General features: G+C 39.5%; 1 protein-coding gene across 1 annotated transcript in view; it reads left to right on the forward strand.

Moving 5' to 3' along the window:
• The window catches only part of PIGN (phosphatidylinositol glycan anchor biosynthesis class N), a gene marked incomplete at both ends in the record, with an annotated part of 128,295 nt that overhangs the window by 21,656 nt on the left and 85,842 nt on the right, over positions 1-20,797 (forward strand). Inside the window, 6 exons of the mRNA XM_018570237.1 lie at positions 1,001-1,107; positions 1,617-1,741; positions 10,045-10,175; positions 13,242-13,352; positions 16,507-16,547; positions 18,695-18,754. Of these exons, the coding sequence (XP_018425739.1) occupies positions 1,001-1,107; positions 1,617-1,741; positions 10,045-10,175; positions 13,242-13,352; positions 16,507-16,547; positions 18,695-18,754 (575 nt within the window). The remainder of the gene's footprint in view (positions 1-1,000; positions 1,108-1,616; positions 1,742-10,044; positions 10,176-13,241; positions 13,353-16,506; positions 16,548-18,694; positions 18,755-20,797) is intronic.

A 20,797-nucleotide genomic window follows, 5' to 3' on the forward strand; every position in this document is an offset into this window, starting at 1 on the left:
GGTGACTTTCTTTAATGTCCAAATCCAGACAAAACTTTATTTATTTATTTTGGACAAAACCAGGAAGAATTAGACTTTGTATTGTGTTTTGTGCACCATTGGAGAGATTTCTTCTCACTTCCTGTCAAGAGGGACAAAGACAAAAACACTTTTTTAGTATAGTGCTTAGACATTCTGACATTGTTTTTTTTTTTTTTTTAACTGCCAGTACCTTGATGTTCTAGTGACAACCGTTCCCCTAATTTATTTTATGGGAGCCACAGAAACACAAAATGTGGCAAAAATGTTTGTAGCTCTTCTCTACTCTATCCAAAATTATGTGGCTAGAATTAGGCTTTGATATCCATGGCCAGTTTTGCACCTGCTGTTTTAAGTAAAAGGCACACTGTTTTTTTTTTCCTTTCCCAAAACATGTTTATTTTCATTCAAAAACACTTACAGTTGTGTATACATGGGTTTTGGTACGTTACATCGAGTAAAGTTACGCAACATTTTAAAACTATATATCACTATAAACTTACATATCCCAAAGGTCTTTGATATGCATTGAGGCTACAGATTACTTCATTGCGGCATTGTGTGGTTAGGGGACCATGTCCTCTCTGCGCCCGACACAGTTATTTACTTTGGCTTTCCCCTTCATATGAGCGATGGGGAAACTGAGAATTCGGAGTAGGCGAATATTCCTAGATGAGATTGTCTTCTTCCGTCTGTCGTAAGTCGTTTTGCCCCAATCTCGCTCGCTATCTATGCGGCCCCAATGTTGTGTCGTAGCCCTATTGAAGGAGAACTGGTGTTGTTTCTCCTGACGGGCACACTGTTTTTAACTGCAGTGCATTGCTGTCTGCCTATATTATATATATATATATATAATAACATAATAAATATCTTGTAAAACCTACATTTCTCAGAATATTAAAGTTTTCTAGTTTTCTGGAACACTGTCAGTTATGTTGTAAAAATCTAGGTTGGCGGCTTGTTATAATAAATGTATTTTCAGGTGCCAGTGGAGATCATGTATTTACACATTGTTACTCAGCGGCAAGTGAGGACTTTGCCTCTGAAGATGCTACCGAACTGGACACTTGGGTGTTTGACAATGTGAAGGTCAGTGACAGATAAAGTGAATATATTACTACTGTTGGTTTTTGTCAGGTTTGAGAGACATGCAGAAGACACCGATGCAGAAGATGTATAATTGCTTAGAACATATGAAATCCCTCCATAAAAAAGAAGCTACTGGTACAGTTGGTTAGATTGCTAGGCGAATGCTCTGATAGAAATGAACCTGCAAAAGGAATGCCGTAATGAATTATGAAAATTATGTGTTGATTTTTTTCTTTAACCTTTATTTAGGCTGCATTCATTTCTCATTATATGTCTAATTTCGACTGCATTTTCTTCCCCTGGCATCTGTACTGAAATTAATCATTGTTCTGGATATAGTGCTGTTAATGATATTTTTTTGTCTTTGAAGGATGTTCTATGTTACTTTGATATTGTTTAATTTTAATACTAAAATATTGCTGTTATATTTTATTGGTATTCTGTTCATTATTTATGAACTGCAAAAAATTATGTATTAATGCCATATTTTATAATTGTTTGTGTTTTAGAATTTCTTCAGGTCTGCCCGCAGCAACCAAACACTATTAAATAAACTATATGAAGAAAAAATAGTGTTTTTCCTTCATCTGCTTGGACTAGATACCAATGGACATGCTCATAGACCAGGTTCCAGGTGTGTACCCTAGCATGTTATTGGGAGGAGAAATTGTAGGAGGTGCAGTACTCATGAGGCCATGGAGTCCTATCATTGTAGCTACCCTTTTTAAACTCCTAACAATGTGCTCAGATTAGTGTGTGTGTGTGTGTGTGTGTGTGTGTGTGTGTGTGTGTGTGAATATGCTGTATAGTGTATGTACAGGCTACACAAAGTCCGATTTTAGTTTTCTAATTTTTGCTGTCTGCTGATCATAGATGATTTTCTCTTGATCTAGCTGATTTGGATCAGCTCACGTAACAATATTTTGACAGCAACGCCTGTACCCCGACTGGATACGCCATCTTTGTGCACTGGAACTACCCTAAACATCAGACAGAACCAATGTTAGGATAAAAAAAGGGATTATCAAAAGGGTTAACCATGAAGAGATTATCACAAAGGTTAACGATAAAAGGTTTATCAAAAAGGTTATAAAAAAAAGGGATTCCAGGTGGACATGTCAGCAGGCTCATTAAGGAGGAAGATGCAGTTATATCTGCAGGGAGCCTATTGTGTGGGGGAAACAGCACAGCCTTAGTGGTGCCAGCAGAACGTGGCAAACAAAATGTCCACCCGAGAGTTCCATAAGTTTGGTAACAAGTCCCGCTGATCCACGCTAAATAAGCCCGTATGGGAGTTCCATAGAGCAATTCGGATGTTAGGTCCGGGACAAGATACAGCATTAGCTCAAATGGCAATGTAAAACCTTAGTTCAGGCCAGGGTCCATAGTCAGTGGAGATGAGGCTGGCCTTCAGTTCCCTTCAAGTGCCCAGGGCACAGAGGCTTCCATGGCAAATATCAAGTCTATTGGTACCAGCATAAGTTCCTGGCTAAATGATCAGGGTGTTGGGAGATGGAAAACCTTGTATGATTCTTATTATTTTCCCACAAGGTAAGCTGATATTGGTGGTATCAGGCTGCAATATCTGCTTCCCAGTCTTAGGCATAATTAAGAATGCCTGGGAGCCCTGAATGTTTTGGTTTAAACTGTAGAAAATGAATTGTAACTTCATGTCTAATTCTCTCCCTCTATTTTTTTTTTTTTTTTTAAGTGCAGCTTTTAGATCTTATCTGTTTTGTTACAGCCTGAGCAGCTTCAATTTAGGCTAAATCTACTGCAGTGATTTTAGTAGGTCAATCACCCTACGAAAATCACAAGCAATCAATTGCTCAGTGTAGAGGTCAGTGACAGATGGATTCCTGTTGTGTATACTACACAAGAAGCATGTAGTGGCCATTACTCCAACATGTTCTTACAATACTCTGCTTATGTTTGTTTGATTGCTATACGTGCTACATGTGTAGTTTATACAATAAGGGACCATGTGTTCCAGCTGTTTAGCAACTGATGGCTACTCCTAGTAAATATTCACTAGCAATTTTAGTAGTGTGATTGAGCTAATAGAAATAATCAAGAGAATTACTAGGTCAGAATGGGGCCCTAGGCAAAGGCCATTCGCATTGTCTGTACTAGCACTTATAAATACTGTAGGCAAAGCCAGTATAATATAATATATAATGTATACCACAAATGTGAGCCTCCTGAATATTTTATTATTAGTCCAGTCATTAGCAGGGCCCAACCTGCTGTCATTACTATTAGGTGCCTCAGGCTATGATCTAACTTTAGCAGGTGGATTTAGCATTCTGTCTAAAGAAGAGCAACAAAGATAATTAAGGTGCTGGAGGATCAAAGTTATGAGACAAAGTTATTAATTGTTCTCACTGAAAGTGGGGAGATAAGAGGGGACATGATTTTGTTGTACAAAATGTTTAGTGGTGATGGCAACATCGGCACTAAACTTTTTACTGTAAACTCCATAACAAGGACTAGAGGCCACCACCTAAAATTGGTAGAGAAAAGATTTATCCACAAAGGGCGTAGAGGCTTCTTTTCAGTTAGAGCAGTTACATTTTGGAACTCTCTGCCACAAGTAGTGGTATCAGCATAGAATATTGAATTATTCAAAAATCAATTGGATACCATCCTAAGAGACCGTAACATACAGGGGTACTGGTACTCTTAAATACTAGACCACACAGGGACTCTTATACGCACGCACAACAAACACACACACACACACACACACACACAAAGGTTGAACTTGATGGACCTGTGTCTTTTTTCAACCTCAAATACTATGTAACTATGGATTTTGTGTATATGTTACCTGTAGGTAACAGGTAACAAAGCAATGAGACTGCAGCACTTCAACTTCAAGTGGCAACAGTTTTGGCCTACACACCATCTATATCAAGCCATATAAGATTACATATTTTCTCAATTGATATGACCTAATGTAATTTTAACCCTTACAATAGCCTTATAACTCTCAAATAGGTTTCATAGTAGCAACTGATGGACGAATTTCCTTATTTCCGCCATCAATGATTCACACCTATGGGGCCAGAAAACAGGATTACCATTAACCAATTTATAGAAACAAATGTGGTTCTAGATCCACATATAGACCATCGGGTCTTAATAGTATTCGGTTCATTAATCATTTGGACCTTCCATTTTTCAAAATTATAATCTGATTTGGTTTAGCTGTATAATCAATAGCCACAAACCATAGCTGTGACCGAGTGTCTGTCTTTTTTTCCACAAAATGTCTCGTCAGCAGTAACTCCACCAGTTTATTCCTTATGGAGTATCTCTGTCGGGCAATATGATTCTTTAACTTCTGGGTGATCTCTCCTATATAGGAGAGACCACCCAGACACTCATTTGAATGGCATATGACCATTGGCATGATTAATAATTAGGGTTGCACCGATACCAAGTACAGGTACCGATACTTTTCGAGCTCCAAGACTAGACTAGAGAAAAATTCAAAAGTTATAAGGCAGCTGTCATTTGTAAGGAGCACACGGAGCGTCTGGGATTTGTACATCTCTGTTTTAATGTATGATTTTGTTTTTATAAATATAAATAAAGGGACGCACCGATACCAGTTTTGTGAGTACAAGTACTGATACTTGCCCAATTACTTACAAGTACGAGTACTGATACATTTTTTATTTATTGTCATGTGACACTTTTTCAAAAACAATATCGACTAATGATTTCAGGACAGTGGTGGAGCACCAGAGCCAGGTCCCAGCTGCAACCGCTGCAACCCTGGTAGTTCTCGTGAAAATGCCAAGTATCGCCATTGGTACTCAAAAAGTATCGGTGCATCCCTATTAATAATGGTTAAATAAGCACCGAGATGTTTCTGTGTGGGTGTTGAAGTGTTTCACCTTTTATCATGGATGTGCATTGAATACAAGATAAGCAAGAAAAACAGCCTGTTCATCTAGGACCCAAAAAGGTTACCATAGGGGATACCGGAGCTACAACATCAGATTTCACTACCTCATTATAGATAGTGATGGGCTCGGGCGTGTTCGCAAAAGCGCCTCGTGCCGGGCCCACCAGGAAGCGCAGGGCCAATCACAGGCACTGAGACATGTTCTCGGTCCGCAGCTGCAGAGATCGGGAAATGTCTCAGTGCCTGTGATTGGTTCTTCGTGCTGACAGCTTCCCGGCGGGCTCGGCACGAGGCGCTTGTGAACACGCCCGAGCCCATCACTAATTATAGATAGTACACCTTCTCCTAAATTATTGTAATGAACTGTACTTAAATGCAGAGATCTGTGGATAATTATACCTCAGAATCTTCCAGTTTCTTTTGATAGAAGTAAAAACTTTATCTGACAAAAAATCTAAATCGGATCCAAATGGTGTTTCTTTGTTCTCTGTCTACATTACCATTCCTCAAAGTTTCAGTCGTATCATCCACATGATCAATTTCCTTTCACAGTTATCTATCTGGGTAACGCCATTCTAACTTCCCCTTCGTTTCCTCTATTCCTAATTTTCATTTGATAACTATACGTGTCACTCTTTTAAACTGTGTTGTAGGAATTGATTCAAACACATTTACTGGGTGGTAACTGCGATAATGCAACAACATATTAGGATCCATTGATTTTGCATATAAATTGCTCATTAATGTTCCATTCTGTATCTCAATCATAGTTTCGAAGAATGATACCCCCTCTATGCTACATACCCTATTAAACTGAAGATTTACCACCATCAAATTAAGAGCACCATGGAATTGGTTCAAAGATAATCTGTCGCCGGACCAAACGGCAAACACAGATTCTATGAAATGACTCAAAAATCTGCAATGTAATGCAATGAAAAATCTGAAACAATAGAAGAGGTATATTGGTTCTTTTTCTATCCATACCATAAAGGCATTAGCAAATGGAGGAGCATTAGAACACATCTTGGCTCCTCAATCTTCTCCAAAAAGTGTCTCTAAACTGTCTTTCAGGTATGAATCACAGTCCCTAATCAATACTATCATAATTCTATCTTTAAACCTTGCTAAAGGTGACAATACCGAATCAAAACTAGCGACTATGGTTTGGCCTGGCGGACAGAGGGGATCCTTATGTACCTTTGATAGGACAGACATTATGGGGATTATCAGGCATTTCTTATGCTGGACTGGAAGATTGCAGGTCTAGCCTGGAATGTGACCTTTGGGCACTGAGCTCTGCATTGTAGCACTTTGCAAACCTCTGTGTACTCTGTTCGTTGCAGAGTACTTTCTAGGTCCAGGCACAGCCTCTGGTGTGAGCCAGCCTCTGAAGACTCACACAGTGAGTAGGCATCTGGACATGGCAAGGACGGCCTTGTATGTGACCTTTGGCCACTTGGCTCTGTAATGTGGTGCTTTCCAGTCCTTTGTATACTGTGTTGGCTACCTCTGATCAAGTGTGTTGGGTGGCTCTGAGGAAGGAGGCGTGGCCCCAGAAACGCATTATCCTGAGCTTTCAAGCAGCTGGCTTTGTGACAGGAGTGTCCAGTGGCTGCTGTTGCAGTTATACCAGGAAGTGAACGACCTCAAGACGGTTCTCAGTGGAGTTACTGCAGTTATAGAGGACTGTTCAAAGCGCTGTACATTGTACCTCAAGCATCCACAGTATGCTGCTGACGGAGCACAGGAGATCTGCAAGGTAAAATGTAAAGGTGTACCGTTTGGATGTAATGGTCCCTCAATCTCTTTTAGGCTCTGCAAAGGTTCCTTCCCTCCATGGTGGGACTCCAGTTCCCAGTCAGTGCTTGTGGGATTCCCCTGTGAGTTGGTTCCTTGACCTTGAACCTTGTTGGACAGCACTTTGGTACTCTAAGACCTTCACCTAGGAGATGAAGGAGGTGACATTGAGGAACGTACTGTCACCCACACGCTTCCCTTTAGAGGCACTGTTTTTTGCTTCCTGGGCCTCCCCATACTGTAGTCTCTATTCTGGGGAAAAAGATTTGTGCACCTTGATTTGCTTTACTGTATCTCCTACTGTGGCTAATTTGTAGCCTTCATGGGATAGTCTCATTAAATTTCTTCCCTGCTGCTGCGCTTAATCAGGTAATCAGTCTTAGCTTCCTCCCCCTCGTTCCACAACTTCGCTAAATCGTGGCAGGTCAGAAGACTTGTATTTCCATGTACTGGATCAGGTAGACCTTGTTGACCACTCTGCTGGTTCTATTTTTTGAGGTGTTGTTGCACCAGTATGGGGTGGTTGTCTTCCCACTCTTGTCTGTTTTGGCACAGGGTACTTCTTGCACCCTCTTTTACCCTTTGTTTGTCAGACTGTGTGACTTAAAGTGGGTTCATTGAGGTTGTCTCCAATTACTTGGGTGCTTGACCATTCACCTTGGGGTGTAATGCTAGATAGTACTGTTGATTATCTTTTATGAAATCAGATGGCTGTCCTAGACATCCCTACTTCTTCTTGGAGCCTTTCTTCCCTGATACCCATGGTTGAAAGTTTAAGGCTTGGGCCTTTTGTCATCCGTAGACTGATTGGTCATAACTTGTGGACCTGTTGTCCAATTTTCCCTTAGGTAGCTGTTTTAAAGTTGGGAAGCCTTCTATTATTCCCTTTTGTTGACCATACTTGTTGATCTGTTCTACCTATTTGAGTAGTTATAGTATTCCACATGTTGGTGGTTGCTTGGCTTGCAGCTTCTTCTGGTGTGGACTTATTGCTCCTCAAGGTAGTCATTCCCTTTGGTGGTGATTCTTGTCCTGGTCTGAACAGCAGCTTGATCCTCTGTGACCTCTCCTGGGTCTTTAGCAGTTTCCTTACCCTTGGCATTGGTTCTTCTGTTTGTTTTAGAGAACTCTTGATACTATCTTAAATCCATCAGTGGCTGTTGCTCACCCCTGAGTTGAACTGCTTTGGGATGTCCCATCTGTTCTAGAATTCCTGAGTCCCTGTTTCCCTCAATGGATGATAAAGAAGATAAGATATTTGTACTTAGTGTAAAATCTTTTTCTTGATGTCTATTGAGGAATGCAGGTCTTGCCCTTCTGTATGTATTGGCCTTTTGTACTACTTGATGACAAAACTGAAGCACAATGGTTAGAGGCCAAGTTATACGGGGGCTGGCCTTTGACATTTTTTTTCTGTTTGCCTGAGTCCCAAACTTGTGTAGGCAGCATCATATAACCAGAATGTTTTAGAATTCCTGTCTCTCAATTAATTTTTATAATTTTTTGATTTAGCAAGATGTTTGGATACCACTAAAGTACCAGTTTTAAGCTTTTTTTTTGGTTATACATTAAACTATTATTACATTTAGTTCTGAAAGTATATTTCCAAATATGTATTGCTTAATGTTAATGTAAACTTGTAATTTAATCATTTTGTGATTAAGTGGCTTTCCCAGATCTCTCATTGGCAGTAATGATGACACATTTGGCATTTCATCCTAGAATGCAGATGTCTGCCAGTCTTTATGAGCCTGATGTTTAATGAGGCTAGGCTGTCTGTCAGTCTTTCAGGCTTGTGACTGGCCTCAAGCTTCTGCGCTCATAAACAAGAACAGTTAATCAATGGTTTTCTTTGACTGATATTGGTGTTGACATCCTTATTTAGCATGCCAATTAGAGGCAAATGATGGCAGCTACAGATGAAATGTAGATGTTTTATTCTACTTTTATGCCTTCACTGATATGTGTATATTTTAAGAGTGAATTAGAATATACATGATCTGACCTTGACCCCTGCTCCCTTGAGTGTTTGGAGCCTGGTTTATTTAATACTGAATCTTATAGATACTTGATATGAAAATGTACGGTTTGCTTAAAGGAGAACCATGGGGTCAGTGTTTTCCCCCATAGTTCTGATGGGATCCGCCCAGCTGCGTGAGTGACAGCTGGCTCTGCCTATCTAGAGGCAGAGTCAGCTGTACCCGCCCCCTGCCCCGTCCGTTCAGCCAGTCAGCGCTGGCAGATCGGAGCGGGGAGAGGGGAATCCAGCCCCTCCCCCTGTCACGGCAGAGAGCCGTGATAGGATCGAGAGGCGAACGAACCCGGTATGTGTTCGCTCACCTCCCGATCTACTGATCCGACCTGTGACAGTCTCATTGTCACAGGTCGGCTAGAACTATGAGGTGAGTGAAAAGCACTCACCTCATAGTTCTCCTTTTAATATTTTCTGATGCCAGTGGTTTTTATGTTTTCAGGATTTAGTTAAATTATCAAGTATTAAACTCCATATTTTGAAATTATTTTTATTCTGCCATTAGCAATATTTGACTTAGTATGATAAAACATTGAAGCAAAATCCACCGAGCTGTGGCAGTTTAGCAGTATTTGAACGGTGGACCTTTATGTGTCAAGAAGTACTTCAGGAAATTAAGATGATCAAGAAATCATCTTTCACCCCTTAGATTTCTCTTTTTACGTTGGCGCTTACACATTAAAAAGGCTGGGTCTAATCAATTGCTCTGTACGACACAAGTTCCTCCCTATTATAATAATTTATTTGTGTAACACTGTCATCACCTGTGAGGCTGTACAAAGCAATAGATATATCAAAAGAAGTGCAAGTGATAAAATAGATAAAATGTCCATAAACTAACATATAGAGCTGTTTAGCAACACATTCTGGCGCTAATGACTCACCATATTGTAACATACCTCCCTTATCTCTATGCCAGACATTGGTGTAAACCACATTATCACACCCAGCATGATTTTCCATAGAAATATTTTTCAACCCCAGTGACACTTCTGTTCATGATAAAAATGACTTGAAGGTCATTCTCGTCTTCAAATATTGTAACATCTCTCCATGAAAAAGAAAATTACTATCCATCTTTATTTCCAAATGTGTATATGAAAAAGGAAACTTTGGCATGCGAGTGTCTATTTAATTTCTTATCTGCTTTCACTTCAATGAATACCTTTCTAATCAATTCCCAAAATAGCGAGTACAAAGAAAATGTGAAAAAAGTTGATGAAGGAATCAAGGAAATGGTAACCCTGATTGAAGACTTTTATGGATATGATGATAAAACAGCTTTCGTCTTCACCTCTGACCACGGCATGACAGACTGGGGTGAGTAGATCTGTGTATTGACAAATACAAAATGCACAGCACTATAAATAATACAACTGGTGATCCCCATAACCCCCTCATATAAAGTGCATTGCGCTGCAATAAGATATACAATAAAGTATTCTTATAACAAATCAAAAATGCACAGCACTATAAATAATACAACTAGTGATCCCCACAACCCCCTCATACAAAGTGCACAGTGCTGCAATAAGATATACACCAATAACAAACTTAAAACATGATAAAAAGTATAGAAAACAGAAGAATAAAAATTTAGTCCATGTTCCTTTAAACCTTCAAAACAATGTCCATATAACCATCCAGTGTCATAGGTTTTTAATTAGTTAAAAAAAATTCACTGCTTCCACCTTTAATCGTGAATAATACTGCTCCCCACTATGTGCGTCACTCCAATCATAAACACACTCAAGAGATGAGGTGGACCAATAACAGAAAATGGTCATAAAGCGATCATAAATAAATGCTCCGCTCTCCTTCAATCACAAACTCCAGTCTCCTAGGACCGTGATATTCCGTTTTTCATATCTCAGATGATGTGTGATTGGTAATTCACTTCTCCATTGCTTTCCACCATACTCCACAAATTTCTCAGGGGGAAATTAAATTAAAAAATTATTCACCGACAATTGTGAAATGCAAAACCAGTCTTCAAACTGCTACTAGATAGATACCGCTTCCTAGGTTATGATATCGCTGTGTACCCGCCCTCCGATGCATTTATCATGTGACTTCCTCTGGGATGGACTAGATTTATATTCCAATTGTCTTATGTAAACATATCTCTATATATCCTGTGATTTGAGGGCTATTTTTGTGAGTGTTTTTTTAAATAAATTCTTTATTTATAGTTTTTATGAAATTTGTAACAAAACAGTAAGAAAATAGCATTAGCACATAGTGTACTTGAAAATCGGTCAAGGAAATCCACTATAACATCTATGTATCATAGGGTATACCTCTTGTAGTACAACCATAATCTGGCTCAGACATTAGCCTGTACAATTTGTCTGTGGTAAACCAGATCTTTTAGCGTTAAACAGATATCATATGCATATTATTGAGTAAGTGAGGTAGATAGATGCGAAAAGGTAGGGAGAGGGGGGAGAAGCAGAGAGAAGACTAAGAAGAAAGAGAGACGAAAAAGTAGTATAGAAGGGGAGACAGACGTTGTCTCACGAGTCTGCATCGGATCTTGATAGCATCACCGCGGTTCCTGTCATTCGCCTGCGTATCTCCTATCCGCGGGCTTACTGCAAGTGGATGAGGCCCCGCATGTCCACATCTCCACCCCAGATAGGTCAGCCGCCCCCCGTGTCAGTCTTTACATCTCCCCTAACAGGGCAGCATATTCCTGGGTAGTAGTGAAATCCATCCAGTAAAACCAGGTGCGATTTAAACTGTGCCACTCTGTGGCTAGCTGAGGCCAGGAGATCCTCCATTCTGTAGATCTCTCCGACTTTCGCCAGCCACAGTGAGATTGGTGGTGCAGCCGTGCGCTTCCAGTAAAGGGGGATACACGCCTTCGCCGCACTCAGTAAGTGCACATAGAGGGACCTCCTATAGCGGCGTGAGGGCATGGGTGCCAGGTGTAGGAGATATTCAGCTGGGTCGGACCCCAAAACAACCCCTGTCAATGTGTTGCAGACCTCTGCCACCTTATCCCAGAAAACTGAGCAGAGGGCAGGACCAGAACACATGCAATAGCATACCTTCTTGTGTCTGGCAACGCCAGCAGAGTGGTGAGCACTGTGGGAACATTCTATGCAAGGTTGTCGGGACTCTGTACCATCTGGAGAGAATTTTGAGCCCCGTTTCCTGGATACTGCTGGATATAGAGGCCTTATGTGTCATCTGAAATATCCTATCAACTTGGGGCGGAGTAAAGGTGATTCCCAAATCTCGTTCCCACTTAGAGATATACACCGGGAGGGGTAGATCAGGCAGGTCGCCCAGCAGCTTGTAGGCTTCTGACTGGCCATGGCGGGTAGGACCCTCTCGCAAACAGATTTCCTCGAAAGGGGTCAGGGGAGGCAGCTCCTGTGGGTTTCTAACCAATTGGGTGAGGAAATGGCGCACCTGTAGTGCTTTCCAAAAGGTCATGGGAGGGTCGGAGCATGCTTTAATATCCTTAATAGGTAATAGACCCGAACCAGCACGGAAGTGGTAGATCCTGAAGCTGCCTGACTTTATTACTGGGTTGTGAGTGTTTTTAATCTTATTTTGTTTTAATAAAAAACTGTTTATGTGGAGTTACACTATGAATTTCTAATTCATAGTGTAACTCCACCGCTCCAAGCTCACTCCCGTGATGGACTGCAATCTCACATTTAGTTTACCAATTTGCATTGAGATTGTTGTCCATCGCGGGTTGTAAAGTAGAGTTGACTACTTTACAACACACACAGGAACCATGGGGAACAAAAGTAGCCCCCCTCCAGAAGGAAGGACAGTGTCAGCACCAATTCAGAGATGATATAAGGATCTACAGCTGAGTGATACACAAATAAGATACATTTTTGTTAATAGTTAGGATACTTGAATGTGTTTTTGAAGCTTTAACTCCTGAGTTTAGTGTCACTTTAATAGGGACTCTGATTCTTGATATGGTTTAGCATTTTGCATGGATGGCCCCTGGCTCCAGACATGACTAATTACAAGGAGGATCAAGGCAGGCACTGGTTTAATTTTATCAGACACTGAATTAATCATATATTCTAACTGGCTTAAAGACACCTTGGAATCTCACAGGGAAGGCCTACTTAGACCGAAACCCTCCAGGTAACCCTCACACTAATTCTCCTTGTAATACTAGCTCTTCCTTTATGGAAACTGAATGTATTGCTTGCACACTCAACTCTCTTGTGCTGGGATCATCTGGGCAGAAGACCAACCCTTGCACTATAAGTGCCAGAATTTACTAACTTGGGTTTGCTAATATGATGCAGAGGGTATGATTTATTTATAAACCATTTTAAAAAATGTAATAGAGCCAGTCTTGATGTATGCTCTAATGAATTATATATTACCACTTTCCACCTCCAGGTTCTCATGGTGCAGGTCACCCTTCTGAGACACTGACACCACTAGTTGTTTGGGGAGCCGGAGTACATTATCCAAGGCTAAATCAACTGCAGCATGATACATTCTCAAAAGGTAAGTTCTCATATCATGAAATAAAAACAACATAACATATTCTGACTCCGATTGTTGTATTAGCAATTTATCCCTTGCTGAGACCTCTCTGCATGGCCTGTATAAGCAGATATAATCACTGCGGACAGTCTTTATCAGATAGCTGAACTCAACAAATACCTTTTGAGCCCTAAAGTGCTTTATTGCATGCAACAGGTTACTGCAGACAACAGGATACAGTAGATGAATGAACAGATGGTATTTGAAGACAAAAAGAAAGAGAATGGCGCCCACCCTAGTGCAGATGGTTCTTTATTGTTTAAAAATAGCAAAATAGAGTGCAAAGGTACTCACAATGGTAGATCGATTAGAAGCATAAATGGGTAGTTCAAGGATACATCAGTTTAAAAACTTCAATCAGCCTGTGTGCCAATATGGAGTGGCAACGTTAACGCGTTTCCGGGGTCACGCCCCCTTCTTTAGGGCAGCACCCCTAGCAATCCCGCATACGCACGCCTCAGTTTTATGATCCGTTTTTGGCGCTTTTGTGTTGTTTGCTTAAGATGGTATTTGAAGGTTAAGGATGATAATGTTTCCAAGCTAGCATACACATGTGGCCCATGTATAGGCAGCCATGACACCAGAAAAGGACCAGTTGGAGAAGAAGGGTGGTACATAACACAAAGGGAGGGAATGCTGAAAAACATATAACCAAAATGCCCACAGGATGGCAGTATAATAACCAGCCATACAACTGCTATATTACATGGCTTAAGGAAAATTAACTATGTGATTCTCATTTCACATTAATATGAATATTAACTATAACTATGCATTGTGTCATATTTTTATACAATTATTGTGACGGCACATAAAAAAATCAAGGAATCATGTAAACCATAATTCGAGTTTTAGACTACTGTGATATGGTAAGACAGAACAGTAAAATAATAAAGCGGTTCTTGCAACCTATAACAAAAAATATATTAATTCCAAGGCTGGAGCAGTGTCACACCATAAAATGATATGTAAGCAGCAGATCCAAATATTTGGGCCAATTGAGAGCTACTATGAAGCTTCAGTGGGATAATCTATGACAAAAGAAAAAAAAATATTTCAAAGTGAACCATGGCCGCTATTTTAAACTTGTAAAAGACCTGTCTAGGACTAGGCACTGCATGCTGCCTGCAAGATGCCCAGAAATAGCTTAGCCAGAAAATCCCCCCAGGTACCTCTTTGTTGTTAGGGCCCTGACTTTAAGGCTAAGTCTTTGCCCCTAGCCTATCCGCTTTCCAGGACAGTGCATTGATGGTCAAAAAGGTCACTTTGGTTGGGCCAGGGGTTTCATTTGCCTGGGCTGCCTGAAACCAGGCATTATATAACAAACTGAAACAAATTTCAAAGAGGTGCTCAACGTATGCTTCTCAGAGCTAACAAGGGCAATTGCTGGTACTTAGTGTCTGTTCTTGGCAGGACCTAAAAATAGCTGTGTTGGTTTGTTGAATTAGGCCAAAGACAAGGAACCGTAGCAATCAATCAAGATTAACTTTTAACCTACATTAGAAAAATAACATGTCTGATTAGATCCTTTGGGCTATATATCCACTTCTCTCTGTCTTACTTTTTATATATATAAGCCCTGTTATTCATTAAAGTTCGACAATAAAACTTTTCAGTGCACTTTTGTGCTATGAAGGCTAAACTAAGAACTTGTGCGGATGGTTAAGCCAAGACATAAATTTTATATTATTTCTGTCTGCCCTTTTCTCTGCGCTCTGATTCTAGCTGGAGGAGGAATGCAAATGGAAAGGCACAAGTGACATTTACATTTTGGAAATTTCTAGTGATACCTTCAGTTAAGGAAAATATGCTATTTTTAATTGCTGGTTTTAAAGCACTTGAGATAATACACTACGCCCCATATGTCATTATCAGGCTAGGAACCGGCAGTGCTAAGTCTTCATTAAATGTTTCAATGAAATATCTTAATGGCATTTTTTTACCACTTTTTTGTACCATACTGACTTTCCCAAATATACTTGACTTATTTAGTCCATTTATTACAGCCTCCTAATAGAAACTGAAGGCCAGTACATTTTCATGAGTGTTTAAAGTGTGAACTATATATGCTTTGCCATGTCAACTTTGCTGCGTAAGAAAAATCTGAGTTTTAACATGAAAATGCTTGATGAGCAACTTTGTTTAAAGTTAAACTTATAAATACATTCATTCAACAATTATTATTGTTTATATTTCTATATCTGATTAAACGTTAAGGAAGTTACAGTGAAGGTCCTTAAAATAAGGGATGCCCCGATGACGATACCTAGTATTTGGGCGAGTACTCATACTCGCCCAAATGCTCTCGATACTAATCTTGATAACAAAACTTCCGGTATCTGGAAGCCGGGGGGGGGGGGAAAATCATTACACGCCCCCTGGCTTCCTAATTGGCCGGGAAGCCGGCTCCATGCTCCCTGGAACATGGAGCCCGCTTCCCAGACAATCACGAAGCCGGGAGGCATGTAATGACTCACCGCCCAGCTTCCTGATTGGTTGGGAAGCTGGACAATCGGAAAGCAGGTAAGTGAGTCATTACTCGCCCCCCCCAGCTTCCTGATTGGCCAGAAAGCCGCCTCCCAAAATATATCGGTATTCGTATTCGATTCCAAAATACCGGTATCAGTGTATCCCTAATATATATACTCCCCAACATGTTTTATAGGCACAGATAACCATAAACATAATACAGCCCTTCCCTGCAAATATCAATGAACGTTTATTCTGTGCAGATTAATGCCAAAACAAATGTTCCTTAGTTGGGTTTACCACGCAATACCACCCTCCAGAAGGAAGTACAGTGTCCGCACCAATTCAGAGATGATTTGAGGATCTACGCTGAGTGATGTACAAATAAGATACATTTATGTTAATAGTTAGGGTATATGAATGCATTTTTAAGATTTAACTTCGAGTTTAGTGTCACTTTATTCTGTGGTCTGAGGGAGTATTAGGATGCCATTATAAACTCCCTTGACTGCCTGGCATGACACTATCCTTAAGTACAGTACTTTTATACAGGCTACAAAACTAGTTTGTTACCTATCCATGTGCACCACTCTTGGCTTGTTTCTTAATCTTCTGTTTAACGTAATGTATGGTCTTTTCTTTCCAGAATGGAATTTGGAAAGATTTCAAAGAATTGATGTCAACCAGGTACAGCTGATTTATTTCTTCTTTTAGAACATGACTACATCTATTTCTCTTTGTTTTAAAGGAGTATGAATCGCCTCTCCCAAAATATGGAATTGTGCAGAATGATTAAAGGATAATGTGGCAGTTTAATTTCGTTCCAAATATATCAACCATTGTAACTGTCACTTCCTCCTTTTAATTAGAGGACCTTTGCTTATAGATAATTGGGCTTAGGACGATGGTAATATTGCAAAGGCCGTGACTTAAAGTGGGGACATTTCTGGCCAAGTGACAGACTGTCCGTTGTATGAATATCTTCTGTATGTATATGTAGACGCATATGCATTTTCCCTTTCATCATATGTACTATAAAGGTATTTATTTATACAGCTTGTAGGGAAATGGGCAGCCACAAAGCTATGTGCTTGCAGGGAAGGCACTGTGTAAGTGAGTAACACAGGCAGACGACTATGGTAGTATGTACACTTTAGCTTTGTTTACTAACCTCTTTGTTCTGATTTTTTATTATTATATTTATTATTACTATACTGATCTGAATGTGCTTTTCTAGCATCAAGCCTTGCAGTTGACATCAAATTTTCTGACTGTATGATGTGTCCCATATAAATGTTCCCATACACAAATGTCTGTAACGTAGATATCATTAAATAGTATTATGAAAACAAAATACAAACAGGCGTTCTGAGTTTTAACTCCTTGTTTTGTGTATGTTATTATCAGGGATGCTCCTTTTATAAGTCAATAAATAATTATAATAGATAAATATTTTCACCTCTATGAATGAACCTCTGCACCGATACTGTAGCTAATCTTCCGCTATGTCTCTTTAGATGGCAGACCTTGACACCTTATTAGTACTTACCACCTTCGGAGACATCTTTTTTGCTGTTCAATTTATCCTTTAATAGACTAGGTGTAGCAAGAGAGCACTGCTCAGTGATTAGAAGATGGGGTTGGATCCGCTGTGTACTGTGATAGAGTCTTCATGTTCATATTTTAGCTCCCTTTGTTTTAGAGGATAGATTTATTTTTTCCTGTGTAGAGCTGTAATAAATTGTTTTTTTGTTTTCTCCTTTTTGTTCAAGGCTCTGCTCCTTACCTAATTTTCTTTCAGTGTTTGTGTGATTGTGGTCCAGTTTGAAATTAATATGCGCTGCTTTCTATTAAAACACAAAAGATTTTTTTTACTTATTTTCCTTGCTTTATCTCTATATCTATCTTTATCTATTCTATTCTAGGTTTTATTGAATAAGAAAAAGCATACAGCATTTTTATTATGTAACATATTTATTTATAAACTTCAGACACTTAATGCTGCACAATTTACCTGATGATGAATGCAACTGCTTGTTAAAGCTTTAAAGTGAACCTGAAGGTTCATACACCTAGGTAGTGAGGACCAGAAGCCCTAAGCTAAGTGTCCTGACTTGAAGCTCACAAAGGAATGAGGCCTGTCCCTTTTCACCCCTATGTGATGCTAAACAGAGCCTCCATACCTGGAGTGTTGGGTATGTTACATTTGCTTACCTAGGTGAACGGAGAAGCAAAGATAAAGTGAGTATATGCAGCTGTGGTGCCAACTTTAAAGGGAATCATGTTGCTTTGCCTTGCATGGGCAATAGCGGAGATTCACTTTACTATACCAAAGCCATTTTAAAGGTAGTACAACTTGTGCTTTATTTAATTAGCAATATTTGTCAAACCAGTGCAACATGCTTGCAAATGATTATAGTATATAGCTTTTTAAATATTTGTAGTTTCGGATTCAGCTCAAAGTGTTCTTTAAAGAGAACCATCATCAGTTTGGTTTATGACACTTTATTGGTTTATGATAATATTCCCTCCCAAAGTATGATCATTTTGCATGTTATTTAAATTTTCTCCCTAATTTAGCTTTAGACAATATTAGCAGTGATACTGCTGGCTGACTATCTGTCATGTGTAATTATTGCCCAGCTAAAAAATTAGATACTTTGTTTTTGGTGAATATGTTTACTGGGTAGAAAAACGGTTGTACTGCAGCAGTTTAGTTAAGTATTAGTGTGTGTAACAGTATACTAATTGTATATATATTTATGTAAACCACTTTTGACTTCATGGATATATTCTTCCATTCTGATACAGGGTTCTGTGCTTTGTTTTTTTAGGCAGATGTGGCTCCACTCATGACAGCACTTATTGGAGTCCCTTATCCTCTTAACTCAGTGGTAAGGAATTGCTGCATATATCAAGCAAACATCTCACTGTTTCATTTACTATATATAGAGCTTAAAATACAGTTGTTATTATATTACTCTGATCAAATAGTCTAAAAGATCTCAAGTTACTTTATCTAATTATTTATTTAACGGTATTCTCCATTTTCTTGCACTTTTAAGCTAAAACTTATTTTCTTCATTGTCCATTGAAGGAAACCGGTATATAGTAAATCGTAGACTCAGGAGGTGGACACAGGCAAACAGAAAAAAAAGTTAAAGGCCACCCCCTCTATAATCATCATGCCTCAGTCTTCCTGAGTTCTAGGAGGTTGGATACTTTCCCGTTAGCTCTGCGGAGGGAAAACTCTATCTATATCTTTACTATTTTTTTTCTCTCCTATTAACATTCCCAGTATTCCATGAATGTGTTCTCATCAATCAAGACTTTATTAAGCTTGTCCCTGCACAGCAGCTATCCAGATAGGCTTATCCTCAATAGACTTAGCCTCGGCTGTATCCATAACCTCCTGGACTGAAGATCCCAGGGCCTGCTTGTAGCCACATTACCTTGTGCACAATCAAAATCTTTATCTCATGAGGATCACTGATTTTGTAGCTATAAACCTTCTGTTCAGACCCTTACCCCAACTTTTACCAGCGGGTTGTTGTTTTTTTTCCCTAAGTTCCATTGAAAATGTACTCTTCAGTTTGAATGCTCAGGTTCTCCTGTAGCTTTTACTCTGAACCTTTGTATTCAGATATATGATCCTGGTATTTTTCCTATTTTTTGGATTTTGCTACTCTGTTGTACGTAATCGTGAATAATATAAGCTTTTCTCACCCTAGGACTTTATACTCTTATGTTACCTAGAGCCTGTCTTGGGGTATACTCCCACTTTTCTTACTAAAGAGTCAATGTGATTTTAGAATTACTGCAATCTAGTGGTGCTTATATTTCCTCTCTCTTGAAGAGGGACTTCTCGACCTACACGGTCGATAGACATCATCTGAACTTTGAGCTTCCCAGGGCTCATGTGTCTGTTACAGAGCTTACTATTGCATCCTCGCTAGTGCTTCTAGCTTCCCCATTGTGTGTTCTAATTTCTGGAAGTTTCCTGCTATATGGAGTGTCATCTCATTTTTCAGTATAGCAAACACTATCCCATTTACCCCATCTGCGATTGTTGAATTTGTGGGAAATCAATAACATGCTTCCCTTCATTACCTGTTTTCTTTTTATTCAGAGTCTGAATTAAAGAATATGCAGAATTTATTGTCCTTTATTTAACATATCTAATTTTCTTATGCTGGTTTTGGGATAGGATGTAAATTCTCCCCTTCCCTCTCTTTTATCTAGAATTGTTTGTTTTCTACCTGGAGGTGTGGGTCAGTTCTACATTGACTCCCATTGCACTTCATTGATTGATTAGGACCCTGCTTTCCAGAAGCATTTGAATACTCCATTACTGATGTCTGATTCCTTACACTTGATGGCATTAGTAGTCTCATACCATATACACTTTGCCATGCAAGATTCAAACTCTTGTTTCCGAATCCTTGCACCTAAACTTCCCTCCTTTTACTGTGAGGGTTTCTTTTTTTAACACAAAGAAATATCCATTTTATTAGTGTTAGAAAAAGAAACCCTCACAGTAAAAGAAAGATCAATATATACAGCACTCTTGTACCTCAATACAGAGTTCCACTAGCTCGCAATCTGTATTGTAACTGTTCTATGCCAGCTATTGGTATGAGTTGGAAAGTCTCCTTTATTATCCCTTTGTTTTGAGGTCCCTGTACATTTATTGTATTACTGTGTATTCTCATTTAGCCTTCCCTTTCATGTAGGTGTGTGAATCTCCTCGACTATTCCTTAAAACACACTTTATGCTCCACCTTCCAGAGCGCTGTTTTATTTTGGATCTCCCTTTACCCTTATGCAACTTTAGGCACATTTTGAAAAATAAAAATCCCCAATGCATTCCACATTCATCTCTTTAAAAATAAAATGTTCTTTTTGCATGTCATACCTACATGCTGCTCTTTCAAACA

Source organism: Nanorana parkeri, unplaced genomic scaffold (assembly GCF_000935625.1).
Source record: "Nanorana parkeri isolate BGI_ZX_2015 unplaced genomic scaffold, ASM93562v1 scaffold1484, whole genome shotgun sequence".
Classification (NCBI taxonomy): Eukaryota; Metazoa; Chordata; class Amphibia; order Anura; family Dicroglossidae; genus Nanorana; species Nanorana parkeri.